Source organism: Panthera pardus, unplaced genomic scaffold (assembly GCF_024362965.1).
Source record: "Panthera pardus isolate Hobbes unplaced genomic scaffold, ASM2436296v1 HiC_scaffold_16, whole genome shotgun sequence".
NCBI lineage: Eukaryota > Metazoa > Chordata > Mammalia > Carnivora > Felidae > Panthera > Panthera pardus.
In genome coordinates, this window is record NW_026526721.1 from 109,236,731 (window position 1) to 109,257,142 (window position 20,412).

A 20,412-nucleotide genomic window follows, 5' to 3' on the forward strand; every position below is an offset into this window, starting at 1 on the left:
GAAAAATGGATTTAACACAAAAGTCATGCACACTCATTGCAAAAAATAGATTCAGCCATCATCCTTTTGGCAAACTTCTCTGCAGCATCTACTGTGTGTCAGAAATACATCTGGGGGCGCCTGGGTGGCTCAGTGAGTTAAGTGTCCGACTTTGGCTCAGGTTATGATCTCACGGTTCGTGGGTTTGAGCCCCGTCTTGGGCTCTGTGCTAACAGGTCAGAGTCTGGAGTCTGCTTTGGATTCTGTCTCCCCTCCCCTGCTAGTGCTCTGTTTCTCTGTCTCTCAGAAGTGAATAAACATTTAAAAAAATATAATAATAATACAGCTGGAAGACATACTGCAAAAATGTAGAATATAAAGTGAATAATCTATTTCAGTATTAATAATAATGAAAATAAGATTGTGCTGCATATATTTTCTACGACTGTTTTTTTTTTTTCATTTAATATCTTGGTCGTCTTTCCTGTCTGCACACTTGAGGAAAAATCTACCCTCTCTTAACTACTCTGTTTAAATTCAACTAGTTACAATGTACAATTATAAAAGAACAGTTGTAAAAGTTCTTGTTCTTACTGTGTACAGTGTAATTCCTATCCTGTCTGGTATTGTTTGTTTAATTCTCTTCTGAAGCAGCTACATCATCACCATATTGGAGCATCATCTTCATGAATGTTGATCAATTTTATTTATTTCCTCTGAGCTCAGCCTTCTTCCTAATGTATTCATCTTTTTACTGTAAGAACTTTAAAGTGCTCATTGCCACCAAATATTATTTCCAGTTTTCAATTAGCTTTTTTTTTTAAACCAAACATTTGTGTTTTAGTAACTTTAATTGTGAGTATCTTTGAAAATTTCAGACAGAAAAATTTATAATAATCAGTATGTGAGAGGGTAGAAGAAAAAGGAACCGAAGTTTTAGTAAGGGATGTAAATGTACTTTCTTTGCCAGTTATATTGCAGCTAATTTTATAGGTATATATAGCAGAAAAAGGATATATACAAAAATATTAACATTAGGTCTATGAAGTGAAATTGGACTAGAGCACCTGGTAGGGCAATTTTAAGTTTCATATGAATGTTGGATATATATATCTGCTCTTTTGTTTTAGTTATCAGATGATTTTGTACATGCTTTCTAGTGTTGATAAGGATACTGTTTGCTTTGCACAAAATAGAGAGCTGTAGTACACATGGATGAACGTCGAGAAGAACAAATTGTGCAGCTGCTGCATTCAGTCCAAGCTAAGAATGATAAAGATTCGGAAGCACAGATATCCTGGTTTGCTCCTGAAGATCACGGGTAAAGCAAAACACATTCTTTTAAAGAATGGACTGAGTAACACTTCTTTCATAGCATTGGCTAGGGGGAAAAAAGATAATAAAAATAACCTCTTTAGACTCTTCAATAAGTGAAATTTAACCTTGAAGTAAGCCTTTTTCTTATATAGACTGACTCTATTTGGTGGTAGATTGAAAAAAATCCAGATGGCACATTCATTCCACAGAAAGCTAAATGGTAGGAATAGTCTATTTGGATATGTGATCATTATTAAGTTATTGTTTATTGTTTTCCTTTTCACCATCTTTGTATTTCCAAAATTCTGGGAGAAATCTGTAAGAAGTTAAATTGTTGCTATTTTAGGATGATTACAGGGGCTGTACCATTTAGAGGAAAAATTAAGAGAGGTTTTTCTGGGACTGTATAATGTAGCATCCCATTTATAAGCACTCAGAAATGGTGGCAGGAAGAAAATAGAAGTTGTGAAATGAAGCTTAGACAAATCAGAAAAATACGGTAAGTCATTGCAATGGAGGGATGACTTATGTGAATTTTAATTTTTTTAGCTACACAAGGAATAACTTGTAATATCTATTTACACGGAGGAACACTTTGAATTCATTATAAAAATCTAAGTATTTTCCTAATTGAGCTAAGAAAGAATAATAGCTGGTGATTTTAAAATAAATAGCATATTGTTTTGTTTCAGGGCTCTAGCAGCTCTTCATTTAACCTTTTATCATTTTTTTATTTTGTCAAAATAGTTACGGGACTGAAGCTCCTGCTGAAAGCAAACCAAACTCAGAGAAAAAACTTGAGGACCAGGAAAAGAAATTGATAAATCAAGAAAAGAGGACATTTAGAATCAGGGACAAATATATTGACAGAGATTCTGAGTATCTCTTGCAAGAAAATGAACCTGATGTAACCTTAGACCAACAACTATTGGAAGATTTACAAAAGAAAAAAAGTGACCCTCGGTATATTGAAATGCAGGTAATGGAAAGCAAGATGTGGAAAAAGTTTTTTGTCATTTCTTCTCACACTTGATAAAAATATATTTACGTTTAGAAGTAGCTACGTGGTATAGATCAGTGGTATTTCTATAGACTGTTCTCTGTGGGGATTCTTTCTCTTATACCAGAGAAAAGCATTGGGAGTGGAATTGCATATAACCTACAGCAGCTTACATAGTGAGGAGAAGAAATTAGTTTAACCTTTCTTGGACAGTTTTGTGAGATGTCGTAAGAGACAAGGTGGTTAGAATTGTAAGGTTTCTAGACCATTTAATCCAACTCCTTCCTTTTACAGATGATAAAATTAAATATCCCAAAGTTATGATGTGCATATGTTCACCAGCATTTTAAAGATAAGACTGTGACAAGAACAGAAATTCTGAGTTTTTCAGTATGTTCTTTCTATGGTAGGCAAGATATTTTTAGGTCCCTTCCTGTTAAAACATAAAATTTACACTTTGTGGATATTGTAGAGATAGATATAATAAAATGTTCGCGTGTATTTCTTTTAAGAGAAAATGAGGAAATTCTGAGGGCCGCATCTTTAATATGCAAATATGTATTACTCTTTGTGAGAAAGGCAGAATATCACCTGTCCCATAGGAAAGAAAGGATCCATTGACTGTCGTTGATCAGGTTGGATATCCTGATTAGAACAGTTGAGGTAAAGGGGCACCTGGACTGCTCAGTCAGTTAAGTGTCTGACTCTCGGTTTTAGCTCACTCATGATCTCAGTTTCATGAGTTTGAGCCCTGCATTGGGCACTGCACTGACAGCACAGAGCCTACTTGGGATTCTTTCTCTCCCACTTTCTCTGCCCCTCCCCTGCTCATGCTGTCTTTGTCCCTCTCAAAATAAATAAACTTAAAAAAATTTAAAAAAAAAGCGGGGCACCAGGGTGGCTCAGTCAGTTAAGTGTCCAACTTCAGCTCAGGTCATGTCATGATCGCAGGTCTGTGAGTTTGAGCCCCGTGTCGGTCTCTGTGCTGAGAATTCAGAGCCTGGAACCTGCTTCAGATTCTGTGTCTCCCTCTCTGTCTGCCCCTCCCCTGCTCATGCTTTGTCTCTGTCTCTCAAAAATGAAAAAATTAAAAAAACAAAAAACAGTAAGGTTGTCCAGAGGGGAATTGTGTAATTTTTTGATGCCTATGTAGTGAAAATGTGATTCCAGGACAGGAGACTTCAAGTTTAATCATTTCAGATTATTGTGGTTGAGAGCAGAGCTTCTTTTATAGCCTTAGAAAGAAGGAGATTTAGCTCCTGTCTCTCTGCTTTGTTTGGAGGACAGACTCAAATATTAAAAATGTGTGAGTGATCCAGTAAGGAAGTTAGGAGAACAAATGTGTAAAACATCCTTCCTATTGGCTAGACACTTACAAACACTTCACATGTACTACATCATTTAAACCTCCCAACAACCCTGTGTAAGAAATTCTGCATATTTGTGATGGAGAGGGGGAAAAAAATCTTAGGTTAAGTGACCTATCTACAGTTGCACAGCTAGTAACAGAATCCAGTCTAAAATTCAGATGTGTTGGGTGCCTGGGTGGCTCAGTTGGTTGAGCCCCTGACTCTTCTTTTCAGCTCAGGTCATGATCTCACAGTTGTGCCATCAAGCCCTAGGTTATGTGGAACCTGTTTGGGATTCTCTTGTCTCCCTCTCCTTTGCCCTTTCTCTGCTTGTGCTCTTGCTCTCTCAAAATAAATAAAATAAAAAATAAAATAAAAGTTAGATGTGCTTAAGAGCTCAACTTTTTAATCCTTTTTGGTAATATGCCATTGTTATAATTTATTTAATAAATATTAATTTTCCATTTTGTACATGTTTGTCATTGTGCTGTGTTTTCTGAAGACTAATAAGACATTTCCTGTCTTCAAGCAGCTTATAACCTTCATTGTCTCATATCTCAGGGTTACAGCCAGAAATTAGGAAATAGAAGGGTTGTCTGTCTTGATAAAGAATATTGGGTTGTAATTGTCTTCAGCATTTACATATTTAGAAAGCAAATGTGGTTAATGCTAGTTTCAAATTTAATGGGAGAGCTTCTATATATTTATATATTGAGATGGTTACATTGAAGTACATGAAGTACTTCTAGAAATCATTAAATGGTTTTAAATAATGTATTATAATAAAAAATTACCAACAAAAGTGTGGCAACTTGTTTCAAATTGCTAGAATTCATTCAAGTCATCACATTGCCTTGTTTTTTATGGTACTGAGAATTACCTGACTGACCATAACCAAGCAGGCATATATAGCATAGTTAATAATGCTAATATATATATGTATACATATATAATGCTAATATATAAACAATGTGTTGTATATATTATAATGCTAGTATATAATATATAGCGTATAGTTAGTAATGCTACCCTGTATATTTGAAAGTTGCTAAGAGCTTAAAAGTTCTTGTTATAAAGAAAAAAATTGTAAATATGTGTGATGATGGATGTTAACTAGACTTAACTGTGGTAATCATTTCATAGTACAAGAAGATACTGAATCATGTTATACACCTGAAACTATTATAATGTTGTATGTCAATTACATCACAATAAAAAAAATAGTGGGGGATTTTTTTTATTCTCCTATTTTGACAAATCAAGTAGGCAAAAGATGAGGGCAATATTTCAAGAAATAAAAATTTTTGAAAAATGGCGATAATATACTGGATTACCTGGGATGGTTCTAATTTTACTGCTTTTTTTTTTCTTTTCAATAAAGGAAGTTTATTAAAGCTATGGTTTGTTTTTTCATGTTATAATGTACCTAGGTCATTGTAAACCATAATACTCTTAAGTGTATGTCATTTTCATGTAGTGTAGGTTTTCAGAATTGCAAAGACATCATCAAATAAAAGATACAGGAGTTAATCATTTCTTCTTGGGTGTTTCAGTTGCAATTCACCAAAAATTAAGTAGTTTATATGTGTCAGAAACTGCTACTTTTTATACAAAGGTTTTTCATTCAGATTCCTTGCAACCTTGTGAGATACAACCTTTGAGGGATTCAGGATCCAAGTTTGTCTTAAGATCTTAGCTCTTAAATGGTAGGACCAGATTTTCTTCACATATTACTTGTTTTATGTATTTATTTTTTATTTTGTTTAATGTTTATTTAGTTTTGAGAGACACAGTGACAGAGTGAGAGCGGGGGAGGGGCAGAGAGAGAGAGAGAGAGGGAGACACAGAATCCAAAGCAGGCTCCAGGCTCTGGGCTATCAGCACAGAGTCCGACATGGGGCTTGAACCCACGAACTGTGAGATCATGACCTGAGCCGAAGCCGGACGCTTAACTGACTGAGCCACCCAGGTGCCCCACATGTTACTTGTTTTCAATTTTCTTTGATTCTCAAAGGCAAGTACCCAGAAGTAATTAATCTGTACCAGTGCCTTATGGATTAGTAAATGGTGAATTGATGGTTGGGAAAATGAATTGTGATAGCAAAACAAATCTAAAATGAATATATAAAACAAACAAAAGATGGTAAAAGTAATTTAGGGACTACAAGAATGCACATTAGATGACAGATCAGATTGCATTTTACTGCCACTTTAACTCAAAGAAAGTGTCTCCACTCTGTTGAATGTAATGGAATTCTCTTTTTCAGTGTTTTAAAAATAAAGGGGATTGTTAAGTTCATGAGTTCTTTTTTATAAAAATTCTTTTTTAAGTCTTGATACTTGACATAATCAATGAAGTAATAATATTTTGGGATTCTAGCATATTTATGATATGTTCTGATTACCATGATTGTAATTTGATTCTTTTGTGAAAATTAACAATTGTTTTTAATTTTCAGCATTTCAGGGAAAAGCTGCCTTCATATGGAATGCAAAAGGTAAAACAAATACTATATCCTTTAATTTGCAAAATACTTAAAATATAATTCTTTTAAGACCTATATCAAAAAATACAAACTAAAAAACTTTCCTCTGAAGGATATTATTGAAAGTTCATTTTATTCTTTTGAATTTTTGAAAGACCAAAAGAAAAAAATGGTCATGAAACCATTTTCCTGAACTTTTCTCATTTCTGTCTATAAATGAAATGTTTAGAACTTTAAGAAAAATAGAATTTTCACATGTAAGTTATCTTGGGTAAATACCCTTACTCCTAATTTGAGACCAAACATTTTAATTAAAATTGAGACACTACTGAAAATAGAGTACTTTAGTTAATTTATTATGCTTTATTACATAGTTACCTTATAGAGAGTAATACAGTCCTCCATCCTACTCTGTTCTCTCAGCCTTACTTTGTTTTGATTAAAGTTTTGGTTAAGTACCACCTGCCACAGTGTTTTTTCCTCCCTTAGGCTGCTGTAAATTCTTGAGGACAAAGTGTTCACTATGTATTACTTGACTCAGAGACACCCCCCCCCCCCCCAGTAAATATTGAATGAATTAATCACATGCTGTACAAGCTATAATTTCATTGTTTAAACTTGGAACTTGTTCTGATATATGTATAGTGTGTTAAAGTAGATGGGAAAATTTTTAAAGGTGAGTTTTCAAAATGTAGATAATAATAACCTCCAATACTACTTTGAAGTAGTAGGATGGTCTTATTAATATAGTGAATATTACTATTAAAAATATTAGTGTTTATCTAAAAGTTTTAAGAAAGACCTTCCCCAAATGTGAGGTTTTCCAGATATTTGAAGTTTACCCCTTTGATTTAGGTGTTTACAAACTTTAATTATTTGAAAGGAAATACATTATAGACTTCCTTGTTCTCTGGAACAGCATACAAAACTTGTTCCGCAGACAAAGCCGTATTGTTTGAGTTTTGATATAACCCCTTAATGTCTTCAGTAGTTGGTTGGGTATTGGGATTTTTCTTGTACTCAGTAGTCGTACACTCAGCATTCTTTTTAATTAATGTTTATTCTTATGTGTAGAACTTAGAGCTGTCTCTTTTAGTTCTTGTTGGTGTGTTTTCCTTTCATAGTGCCTTGTGTTTGTTTTTTTCATAATTTGATGCTGCTTTTCTCTTGAAAACAGGTAGACCCAGATATACAAACTGTCAGCATTGCATTTAACAAAATTTTAAATGCATTAATACCTTTGTTAAAAATGGTTACCTTCAGTTTGATGGTATTTTGATTACTACTTTTTCAGTTAGTCACTATGTGATGTTCTTCACTTATTTTCCATTTTGAAATAGGAATTGGTGAATATGATTGATAACCATCAAGTAACAGTAATAAGTGGTGAAACTGGTTGTGGAAAAACTACTCAAGTTACTCAGTTCATTTTGGATAACTACATTGAAAGAGGAAAAGGATCTGCATGCAGGATAGTTTGTACTCAGCCAAGAAGAATTAGTGCCATTTCGGTAAGTAATGTCTCACTTTTTAAAATTCCCCACCTTATTTTCCATCCTCCTAGTCTTGCTGGAACTAAACTGCTTTGAAGGTTTGTAACGGTTCTTAAATATATTTAGGATGTGTTGTTTTGAAAGTAAATATTTGGTAGTAAAGACCAAAATCTTGAATGACCTCTTATTGATAATAGATGTTCATGAGTTTAAGATAAATTATAAATTCAGGTAAATTTTAGTATAAAATTAGAAGAAGAGAAAGCTGATAAATTTTTGTGGGATTATAAACTCCAAATAATCCCCATCAGTATAGATGCTTTAAATATTACCACTTGATTCATTCAGCATTGTTTTTTGGTTCTCAGATTGTTTTTCAGTATGTAAGTACACTGATGGTGAAAGCAGGAAGCCTTGTATATTTTAGCTGCATTTTAAATTTTTTTAATGCAATTGCTCAATAAGAGGGAATTTATCATAAAAATTAAGATACTATTTTAGGTTTATCCTATTAACACTTTGAGGTACATGTTTACTACAAACAACAGCATTTCTGTTTGTTTAGTTAGATGACCTAGTTAAATGTATGGGTTATGTATTCTTTAAATATGTTAGGGGTTTCTTGCAACATTTGATGGGTATAGTGAATTTATTTCAGTGTTACATGGTTTTTTGTGTAAATTTAAATTATAAAGATTTACGGTTATGTTTAGTTGTATGATACTGCTATTTATCATCTCCAGGTCATTTAATAAAGAATTTGGTTAGAGACTGTGTTACCAATTATGACAATACTTTGGAGGAAATAACAGTATACATTTTAAACCATGATTTCTAAAGAAAGTACAGTAGCCTTTTTGGTAGAATCATATTTCTAGAAATTATATAAGATGACAGAATGGCAAAAAAGAACCACTTTTGGTATAGTACAATTATATAGCTAGATTTAAGTAAGTTAAAAATATGATCAATTTTCACTAATATAATATTACACATATATATTGACAGTGGGAAGAAATACTGACTAGGTTATTTTTTGTTTATTTTTCCAAGATCTGTTGGTACTTGAATGGGCAATTTAGTAAGTAATAAAAAGTGAAATAGTGGCCTAACTCAGTGTATACAGGATGTACTGACTGGAAAGTTTTATTTCTGAAGTATTGTTTCTTAATTATGCCATTTTCTATTTCTAATCTCATAAATCACTGTTCTGTCACAAGATGTCTATTGGTTACTTGTAGTTACATAAATCTGTATTGGATTATCAATTCCAAGTTAATTTTTGGCAGCCATAACTTTTAGAACAAAACCAAGAACCAGGAATGAAGCAACACCAATGTCTACCAAAAACAAAATCTCGAGGAACAAAAAGTACAAACATGTATTTGCCCTCATTATATACAAGGTTTATAAGTTTAGACCATGATTTCTAACTGTTTTAGAAAAGTTCAAAAGAAAGGTAGAGATGAATGAGAGGATGCTATATAGAAAGGCAGTTTGAAAATAGCGATGAGAATTTGGCCTTGAAGGGCTTTTTAAGAGAAAGTGAAAAGTCAGTGTAAGAGGCAGTAGTCTGCAGCTTTTAAGGGACAATACACGGTTTTAGAACCCTTGAATTTTAGTATCTGTCTCTTTTTTTAACTCCTGAAAATCTGATGAACATTTTTTCCAGAAATCCCAGATTTTATGGATGTTCAAGATATTTGTCCTAAAGGAAATCCTATTTTCTTTGTAAATGTCTTTTATTTTGATTAAAGGTTGCAGAGAGAGTGGCCGCAGAAAGGGCCGAATCTTGTGGCAATGGTAATAGTACCGGATACCAGATTCGTCTCCAGAGGTAAAGAATGTTCACCTCTTGTATACAGGTAGATTTTAGTGAAACTTTGAAGTTAGAGATTCAAAAGAAAGATTGCCCCCTATCTTTATGTTGATTACTATTAAAATTGACATTTAAAGTAACTGCAGCATAGGAAGCTTGCAAACTACAAACTCCTGTTTGGATTGTCTTTTTTTAAAGTGTGCTTTTATATTATTAAATGACTAGAGAAATCACTTACCTGGATATACATTAGTAGATCATCACTACACTTGAAAGGAGTTGCTGTCATGTATCTTTTGGTACCACCATCCACTGCCATTCCCCCCCCTCCGATTGACTTTATTGATTTTGGTATCTTTAACTTACCGTATATCTGTAGTCCTTTTCTGGAGCTCAAGATTCCATTTAGCTTTTTAAATGAACTGATTTTTCAGTCACTGAACAGAAATTTAGGCCCCTAAGTGTTGTTTTCTGAATGTTAATGGTTATGCCTTTAAAAAGACATCATTGGTGTATCGTGACCGTGAAAATAATGTATAGTGAACTTGAATGTAGTATTTCCCATTACTCTGTTGCGGTAAGCATTCCTATAACCAAAAAGTTAATTGTGAAGATTTTCTTTTAAACTTGTGTGGTACTTAGTAATTTGTTTAGTAAAGACACTAAAACCAAAACTCATATCCTGTCTTTCATTCACAGTCGGTTGCCAAGGAAGCAGGGTTCTATCTTATACTGTACAACAGGAATTATCCTTCAGTGGCTGCAGTCAGACTCGTGAGTATGTTTCACTTCAGGACGGACATTTAGTTAGTTAGACATTAGCAAAAGATGTCAGTATTAAATTGGATTTTACTAATTATTAAAGTAGAATGGTTCCGTTGTTGAATTTTGTACTAAGTTTCATACTTCACACTTTTGCTTTAGGCGTTTGTCCAGTGTTAGTCATATTGTGCTTGATGAAATCCATGAGAGAAACCTACAGTCAGATGTTTTAATGACTGTTATTAAAGATCTTCTCAATTTTCGACCTGACCTGAAAGTCGTATTAATGAGTGCGACATTGAATGCTGAGAAATTTTCAGAATATTTTGGTGAGTAAATTTTATGATTATTGCTTTAGGAAGTTATCACAAAGCCACTGAATTTAGAGTTAATAAAATTTAAAAAAAAATCAAAAAGCTAATACATTTCTAGGTACCAGGTACAAAATAAATGTTTAGTAAATATTCTCCTAGCTTCTAATCTCATAGATTAGAGAATTGAGCCTATTTTTGAAAGGTGGCATCATCTGTGTTAGAGTGAAGACATGTAGGTTTTTGGTGCCACCATCAGGTAATTAAGGTGGCATCAATGAGTTCAAACCACAGGTTTGAATAATTTTTGAACATTTTTTTTGTGATTGTTCTGTGGTTTTCATGTACTGTCACAGGCTAGAGTGGCAGCGTGCTAATACTAATAGTACTCATGGACACTTCTGGAACACCTTGAGTGTGCCAGGTGTACTGTATTTGGCACTGTATCATCTTAACACCTCGTGAGGTAGGTGCTAGTATTCCCATTTTTGCCGATGTGTCTTTCCAGTATGCCTTGTAATGGTTGCATAATTAAGAGAGGGTTGAGGGGTGCCCGGGTGGCTCAGTCGGTTAAGCGTCTGACTTCACCTTCAGCTCAGGTCATGATCTCATGGTTCATGAGTTCGAGCCCTGCATTGGGCTCTTGTGCTGACAGCTCAGAGCCTGGAGCCTGCTTTGGATTCTGTGTCTCCCTGTTTCTCTCTACCCCTCCCCAGCTCGCTCACTGTCTCTCAAAAATAAGTAAATGTTTAAAAAAAGAGTTGAGAGGATTTGAAACATTTTGACTAGCTGTAGAGTACATTTTTTAAAAAATATGCTTATCTGTTTTGCTTCCAGTTGTAGGAGAAGGAGAGGAAAATGGTGGGGGGTGGGGTAAGGGTGAATAGTTAAAATGGAAGCTTAAAGACGTGTGAAATTAGTTGCTTGTATTGTTTTGTTTGTTTGTTGTTGTTTTGATGCATGGTCCAGACCTAACATTGAATAAACTGCTCAAACTTGTGCAATTCACAGGCAGAGCTGTGAGACCACCTGAGATACTTTTTGACCTCTGATGCTATGTTGGCCTTGGTTTACAATGTATACTGCTTATTTTGCATGGTCTGAAATAGAAGTAGCATTTAAGTAACAGTACTAAGAGAGGTAGTTTTTTTGTTGTTTTTTTTTTAACTAGTGTTTCTAAAATAATAAGTAACAATTTAATATTTTGCTATGTCTTATTTAAACTACTTTTTTTTTCTCTTTTCCTGATTCTGGGTACCATAAGAGTAGTGCTTCTTAAGTTGATTTCACTAAAACTTGGGTTCTGCTGGTACCATCTTGACTAGTGATGGAGAGGAAATAGACTTCCAACTATTGAGTTATGAGTCCAACTTAAAATGCTCTATTCTTTGATATATTGTGTTACTTTGTAGAACCGTGATGCGTGTGTACAGTTTGGTAGCAGTAAAATGGTAGTAAGTGAAGAGTAGACTGCTACTTTTCATTAAATTCATTATGGAAAAATAGGGTACAATTGTAAAAGTGCCAGGACCATCTTTGAACTTAAGAAAGGTAAGAAAGGTATTGGCCTATTTATAATCTGTTAATTTTTTTTTTTTTAAACATTTTGAGTATAGATTTATGTCTTGTCTGCCATAATAGGTAACTGTCCAATGATACACATACCTGGTTTTACTTTTCCGGTTGCGGAGTATCTTTTGGAAGATATAATTGAAAAAATAAGGTAAGTAAATATTAGGAAATAAGAGCTTTAAAAATACTAATGCCACCTTTTTTTTCTGTTAAACTTTAATCTCAGAAGCTCTTTTTTAACCACTACCTTCTAAAACATTGTTTTTCCTTAAATCAGGGATTCCTAGACTTGGTTGCACATTAAAATCACCTGGAGCCCTTTAAAATCCAGATGCCCAATTCACACTCCCTACCTTAATTACATTACAAAATCTGGGCTGGTAGCCAGGCATCAGTTTTTTAAAGCTCCCTGGGCAGCAAAGTTTGGGAACCTTTGTTACTAGTGCTTGAACCTCTCCTCTGATTGTCCTACCAAGTTTTCAGTTTTTGCTGGCTTCCATTGCCTACCCTTTACATAAGATTTCCCCTGAGGGTTCTTAATTAGCCTTTTTTCAGTCTTTCATGGTTTGACTGTGCCATCCTGTTTCCATGGCCATAGCTGTGTATTTTCACAGCTCTCAGAGCTGGAGCTTCTGAAGCTCTTCCTGAACTTTGCATTTGGTATCTAACTCTCTACTCAGCAGCATTCCAGTACCACAGGTACCTTGAAGCTCACATTTTTCCAGCTGAAATCATTATCTTCTATTCATTCCCCACCGTGCTTCCACCAAAACGTTAAAATGAAATAATTTCTCTTTGCAAGTTTGCCTTACCATGGTTACTATCCTCCACGCAGTGTCTGAGCTGTAAATCCAAAGACTAATATGTATCGAGCAGTTGATAAATCATACCAGGATATGTTAACTGCTCTACATGCCTAGTAACTCAGTCTAAATCATTCTGTACTCCCACCTTTCCCACAGTACAAACCCTGAGAGCTTTCTCCTTGCATGTGCCCTCTCATTTCTGTTTTCTCTGCTTAAGGTTGTTATTGTCTCTTCCGTGCTAGTAGTTCCTCTTCTGGTACTGTCTTCACTCTCATATATATGTGAGAGTGCCATGTATTTTCCTACAAAATCTGGTTATGTGAACTTTCTCCCCCTTGTCAAGCCTCCTGAAATTTTTCTTTAAAAACTTGTTTAAGGACCTTTATGTTTGTCATGACCTGTAGCAGAATACCTCAGCTAGTATACCCAAATTATTGATCCCTTCAGCACTCTGGCCATTAGCTACTAACAGCCTTCTCCGAGGGGATATACCAATTAATATTTGAATTTCTTGTTGAGGGAAGGGCTGGGAAAACACAGCCCATAGGATCAGGTTCCTGTTCCCTAGTTAGTCATCCCAAAGCTCTTTACAATCTGGCTCTATCCTTTTTTTCTAGTCTTATGTGTCTCCTGGTGTACCTGTGCTAAATGTACCATTCCCTAATATGCCAGTCAGTGCCCTTTCATTCACGATTTTGTGCTTTGTTACATGCTATGTTGTCCTTTTAGACACCTTCTCCACCCTTTATGTATAAACTTAATTATGTAAGAACAAATTCCAACTTCACTGTCTGTTAAGCTTTTTCTTATCCCTCCCATAGAGTGGGTTGCTTTCTCATCAACCTGTAGCAGGTTTATCATATCTCTTAAAATACTTACCATATTGTCAGGTACTTCACCTTTATATTTACCTCTTGCAATAGATTTCAGATTTGTCCAAGGTCAAGCATTTTGTCCTGTTCATCTCTATAACTAGAGTACAGCACAGTGCCTGGCCTATAGTAAACATGCAAATAAATATACGGACAGATAGGGAAACACTTGTGTTTTAAGATTCCACAGCTTACTTGTTAAGTGAGAAAACGGAAGTGATGGTGGGAAGGTGAAAACAAAGATCCTACAGTCGGTTTTACATGGAGAAAAGTCTGTTCAATTTTTTGGGTGGACATTTAAACAGATTTTTATTAAACTTCATGCCTGCCCTGTGCATTAGGGTCTGATCATAAAACAAGGAAAGACTTGGTACCTATCCTCAGAGCTTAAATGTAGACAGAAAGACATAGAAGCTGTCCTGTAAAGTATGACTGACCCATTCTGGAAGAAGTAAAGAATGTATTGGGAATGAGGTTATGTAGCAGGGATAGACTGGGCAAGTGAGGAAAGTAGTGAAATTCAGGGTAGGAAAAAGGGAAGTGTGTATATCAGAGAGGGTAGAACATAACTAAAAGTGAGAGAGGGTATCTTAATCAGTCTGTGCTCTGGTTTTGTCATCAGTAAGCTTTATTATGCATTCTCTCTTCAATTCCACTTTGCACCATTCCTCTCACTTCCTACTGTGGCACATTTACCAATTATTTTCTAGTAACAGGTGACAGTAGTGCAAGTAAAGTTTTAGGGAACAGTAAGCTAAAATTATTTAATGATGAATTGCTTTCTTAAGCTCTGTAGAAGGCAGGGAATGTTCAGGGAACTGTAACTAAAGAGTCTCAGAAGCAGAAGAAGGGTGTATGTGCCCTTGTCATCCCCTAGTCAGCCCTAAGAGGGGAGTTGAAGGAAGGTGATCCCTTGACAGAAGTTTTCAGGCGAAGCCCCCATCTGTCCCTTCCCAGAAGAAGAGCTGAACTGAAGGGAAGGAAACAGGGTGAAGATGATATGGAGGGTTGTCATTGGGCACTTGGCCGGGGAGGGGGGGGGTGGGTTGAAGCTTACCTCTGTTTTTCGGAATTGCTGGGAAGGGAGCCAACTGTGGGTCCATCCTGCTGACTAGGACTAATCTCTGTCTCAGGTTGCCCTACCTCAAGTTGATGCCTCTATATGTATCGAAGACTTAGGGGAATCCTGGGTCACAGGTACTGAATAGGGAAGGGGTTAACACTTTTTGGGTGTCTACTATGTGTCAGGCACTGTGCTTTATCTTACTGCATTTTTCTTTTATTCTCCTGCCAATACTATTAAAGTATTATAATATTTCAAATAGGCAAACCGAAGGGCAGAGGTTTATATCTTGTCCAAGGTTACACAGGTAGTCAGTGGCAGAGCACGGACATCAGTCCAGTTCTGTCTGACTCTAAAGCCCATGGTCCAGACCCCCCTTTTCCATCTAGATGCTCTCCCTAGGCAAATTCCCAGGGGCTTTGGGGTCAAAGTGTAGTTTCACTTTTCTTTGTCTCCTCCCACCCCCATGCCTTTCAAACCATTTAAGTTAGGTGGAATTCTTAGGCAGATGCGCCCTCTGTTTGTTTTTAGCAGTCACTAATGGCGTGGTGGAGTCATGGCATATAGTATTGGATTGACACATACAGATTCTGGCTCTGCCATTTGGCTCTGACTGTAAGACTGAGCAGAATTAAATAGTTCTCAAGCATGAGTGGGTCTGTAGGTCCATAGATAAATTTTCTGAATTTACTGGGGCACTAATTCAAATTCCTAGATTAGCAGACCCCAACCAGACCTACGGAGTCCAAATCACAAGGGATAGGACTCAGGATTCTGTATTTTATAAGCTCTCTGGGATTCTTATGTGCACTCAGGTTTGGAAACCTATATATTCAAAATCTGAGTCTTGTACTACGCATTTATTATTTTATATGTGATATTTATATTTACATTAAACAGTAATGTTAACTTTTTAGAGCAAACAAGTTACTGTAGAATTAATTTTTTTTATTTTGACTGCTAACGATGATCTAAAGTTTTATGTACTTTGGTAGAGAAAAATGATTTTTATATAAAATGTTGGATTTTATATATTAATGAACAGCTACTAATAAACTATTTAGTAGCATTCACTAGAAAGCATAATGAAATGTTCTTTAAAATCCTCTTTAAAACCCGAAAGTAAAAAGTCACAGATATTTGCTAAAACCAGAGAGTTTGCAAATGGTTTAAGCTATTTAAGAATTTTTTTATTTATTTTAGATATGTTCCAGAACAAAAAGAACACAGGTCCCAGTTTAAGAGGGGTTTCATGCAAGGGCATGTAAACAGACAAGAAAAAGAAGAAAAAGAAGCAATCTATAAAGAACGCTGGCCAGATTATGTAAGGGAACTGCGAAAAAGGTATGTGTTTTTTGCTTGTTTTTAATCTAATTTGGGATCACAGAGGCTAAATGACTAAAACAAAAAAGCAGAGATTGTCTTCTTGAATTTGTTTCTAACTATTGTTATCCCAGTAATACTTCTATATGTTAATTGTGTTTTCCCATTTGCTGATTGAATTAATTTTAAGATTTTAAGATAACAGGTTGAACCTTAGGAAACTTGATCAGGCATTTCATGACTTCCTATTTAACTTTGCTAGGTATTCTGCAAGTACTGTAGATGTTCTGGAAATGATCGATGATGATAAAGTTGATCTGAATTTGATTGCTGCCCTTATCCGACACATTGTTTTGGAAGAAGAGGTTAGTTTTTTGTTTGTTTCTTAGTGATGTAATTTTAATTTCATTAATATATCAAGACCCTGAGAAAAGAAGAATAATTTTTTAAATGCTTTTTACAAGTAGCATATGGAAGAAATTGACACTAGAAATAAGAATCTCAGAATACCAAAATTGAGGCATTTGATCTTTTTGAAGAAAAGACTAAACAAATGAAATGTCTGGGTTGTAAATCCTATTTTTAAAGAGTGAGCTTCAGGATGACTAGGTGGCTCAGTCAGTTAAGCATCCAACTCTTGATTTGAGCTCAAGTCATGATCTCAGTTTGTGAGATTGAGCCCTACATGGGGCTCCACACGCAGCACAGAACCTCTTTGGGCTTTGAGAGAACTCTCTCCCTCTTTCTCTGCCCCTCCCTCACTTGCTTTCTCTCTCTCTCTCTCTCTCTCTCTCTCTCAAAATAAACATTAAAAAGAGTGAGCTTCTATTCTTTAGTTACAATCAGTAAATAAAACTTCTGAAACTAGTTTAAGTGTGCACAGAAGTTTACATTTAGTGTGTTTGGTTATGTGATACTTTGTAATGGTTATTTCCCCTCCATATAGGATGGTGCAATACTGGTCTTCCTACCAGGCTGGGACAATATCAGCACTTTACATGATCTCTTGATGTCACAAGTGATGTTTAAATCAGGTATTATGGAAATGCATTTTATTACAATTCTAAGAATAGTACTTAAATCATATGCAGCATGTGTTTTTTTTCTTTTATTTGAAGAAGCGTTGCTTAGTCTAAGGCTGCCTCACTGTAGGAACTTGGTGGTCTTAAGCCCAGGTTGGGTTTTTTCAAAAGTTGGATCTCTTTCTCTCTTTTTTAAAAAATAAAGTTCTAGGTCACAAGATGAAGGTGGTAGGTATATGGTGAAGTTCTTTATTTGGTATTATGAGAATATTTTACTCCTTTTTCTAAATTTGCCTAATAATATTGAGCCCTTAAAGTTAAGATGTTGGTACTTGCGTTTGTTTTTTCACTCACTGCTGCATTTAATTGGGCAGAAAATAAGGTTGAATTTATCCCTTAGCCCAGCGTTTCTCAGTTCTGAATATACAAGTCACTAGTGGTGCTTCTGTAAAATTCAGATACTCAGACCCCATCCTCACCCCAAATCTGAGAATGTGACTTGAACGTCTATAGTTTTAAAAAATTCTATAGGTGCTTCCAACGCTTAAATAGCATGTTTAAGAGACATAATCTCTTATGTCTCAGAAATATATGGGACCATTTTTCTCCTATAAAATGCAGCCAGAGCATTTTCAGGAATAATTATTAACTTCCAATCAGTAAAATACAAAGCAAATTCTATTTAGTATTATATAATTCTAATTATATTTTCTAAACTTAATCTCTTGAATTGCTTTTGACACATTTTATTTTTACAAGACACTAAAAATTTTTTGATCTAATTGACTGAAATAGTAAAGCAGTAGTAAAGCAGTATTTTTCATTCTTTGTTAAATCCCATGGTAGTAATGTCCTCAAAACATTCTCTATAATTAAAATTGTTTACTGTTCTATAGCTGGAAAATGTTTTTATCTGATTATCAGGGCTTCTCTGTAATGAAATAACTACTTTCAGTGATAACCTTTGTCTATAGAAAAAGTGTAGTTGTGATTAAACTATGCAATTGAATTGTTTTTTTAAACAACTGGGATTCTTTTTTTGGCCGAACCTTCTAACGTTGGTCTCTCCCACCCCCCCAAAAAACACTACTGTATGATCTACTTTTAGTTTTAAAAAATGTGAGTATGTGTGGGGCACTGAGCTGGCTCAATCAGTAAAGCATGCAGCTCTTGATCTCAGGGTCGTGAGTTCAAGCCCCATGTTGGGTGTAGAGTTTACTTCAAATAAAAAATGTTGAGTATGTGTATATATTTACCAGGAAAAATACAAGGAAGATCTACCAAAATGTAACACTACAATTACATGCTGTGATATTGGTTATTATAATTGACTTTATTAATTTTCTAATTATTCTCAAGGAAGGAGGTATTAATTTATACTTTAACCACCTGCTCAATTCTTTTTAAAAAGAAATCTTTCCAAAGTTTAACAAGAATGTTTTTTCTCAAGTTATAGTTTTAAAATTTAGCCTTAATGATTGGCTGTACTCTGTTGACCATGTTAAAAGGGGCAAAAAAATTGGTCTAACTCTATACTGACTAAAGGTGAATTTTGAAACTCAATTTATTGAATGCTTCTCAACTTATTTTTTTCTTCTCATAAGAGTATAGACTTTTTTCCCACTGACTACTGTAGTTGTGCAATATCAGCAGTCTAAACTCTTTTTACCCCAATTATGTTACCTTTAACAGAATTGTTTTTACTTTCATTGTTTTACCTGGCTACTGATTTTTTTTTTAACTTGTAATGAAACATTTAAACTTAGAGAAAACTAGAGAATCGTACAGTGAACAACATATACCAATGACTTCAATGCAGCAATTATTTTTGTGATCTAATTTTTTCCTTTTTAAAATAAATTGCGGCTGTCATATATTATCTCTCAAAATATATGCATCTCTAAAAATGTACTTTTCTATATAATATATAACCATAGTACCATTTTTATATCTAATTCTTAACATCATCTAATAATCCAGTCTATAATCAGATTTTCCCATTTTCCCCCAAAAGTGTCTTTCACAGCTAATAGTTCAAATTACAGAAAATTGTAAGCCAGATAAGTCTTTTACTCCACATAATCACTTTCATATCCCCCTTACCTTCCCCATGGTAATGATTTGTGGAAAAGACTAGGCTAGGTCCACCTACCTCGACTTTCTAGACTTGTCTGAATCTGAGTCTTCATAATATTATCATTTGATCCTTTCTTACCTATACTTATAAAATGGAAGTTACATCTTAAGGCCTAATCCAACTCAAAGTAAATTATTTTTGGCCTGAGTATTGATCGAGTTAATGCATTTCATATTGTGTTACAGAGACAAGTAATTCAGAGCAATCTTTTTAGCAATATCAATTGCTTGACAGCTTTTTACTACCTTTTAAGATTTGTAACCCTTATCAGAGGATTTGGGAAGTATCATATTTCCTTTGAATAACAATAGTTTTTGGCAGGGGGAATACAGTTATCTTGAGTCATCTCGATACTTGCTAGAGATTTAAGTCTTTAAGTCGGGTTGCATTTTTTTTGTAATCATAGCTAAACTTGAAGTTTACCCTTGCTTCCTTAACATTCCCTTATTTCCATCACTAATAACTACACCAAACTTTCTCCCTGTTGTCTAGTAATCACGAATGGGTTGAACTATTTCATTTTGAAACTTAAAAAGTAGGAATGTGATTTTACATTTCTAACAAAATTACATTTAAAAATGTGGGTCACTTTACCAGTGCTGTTTCATTATTTTTTTAACATAAAAGTGGACATGGGAATTTCATTAAAGTGCTCTAAAAATTCACTTATTATCTATATGATTAAAATAGTGAGGATCCCCCAAGGTCTATAAACTTATATTCATATTAGAGCGAATTTTTTGATGTTCAGTTAACTGATGGGAATAGAACTAATGATGTTTTCTAGCATAATTTGAAAAGATTGTTCCTAACTTTTAAGCATTCTTTAGGAATTTGGGGAATATGTTTATCAATGTGAAATAAATTGACAGAATAAAATGTCAGTAAGAACTTACTGGAGCACTAAGAAAACAAGAAAATAAAAAGAATAAAGTTTCTCCGATTATACATAGTAATATAAGTTAAGAATTATGTGCTTAACTAATCTGGAGCTTTTCTGCAACTGTTTATCTTAAAGTTTACTTTTCTTTTTTAATTTTCAGACAGGTTTATTATTATACCCTTACATTCACTGATGCCTACGGTTAACCAGACACAGGT

General features: G+C 34.6%; 1 protein-coding gene across 1 annotated transcript in view; it reads left to right on the forward strand.

The window, feature by feature from the left end:
* The window catches only part of DHX36 (DEAH-box helicase 36), a 50,512-nt gene that overhangs the window by 6,620 nt on the left and 23,480 nt on the right, over positions 1 to 20,412 (forward strand). The window contains exons 2-13 of the mRNA XM_019440020.2: positions 1,176 to 1,300; positions 2,044 to 2,275; positions 6,105 to 6,143; positions 7,472 to 7,642; positions 9,382 to 9,461; positions 10,143 to 10,217; positions 10,368 to 10,534; positions 12,158 to 12,239; positions 16,033 to 16,173; positions 16,415 to 16,517; positions 17,099 to 17,186; positions 20,355 to 20,410. Of these exons, the coding sequence (XP_019295565.2) occupies positions 1,176 to 1,300; positions 2,044 to 2,275; positions 6,105 to 6,143; positions 7,472 to 7,642; positions 9,382 to 9,461; positions 10,143 to 10,217; positions 10,368 to 10,534; positions 12,158 to 12,239; positions 16,033 to 16,173; positions 16,415 to 16,517; positions 17,099 to 17,186; positions 20,355 to 20,410 (1,359 nt within the window). The remainder of the gene's footprint in view (positions 1 to 1,175; positions 1,301 to 2,043; positions 2,276 to 6,104; positions 6,144 to 7,471; positions 7,643 to 9,381; positions 9,462 to 10,142; positions 10,218 to 10,367; positions 10,535 to 12,157; positions 12,240 to 16,032; positions 16,174 to 16,414; positions 16,518 to 17,098; positions 17,187 to 20,354; positions 20,411 to 20,412) is intronic.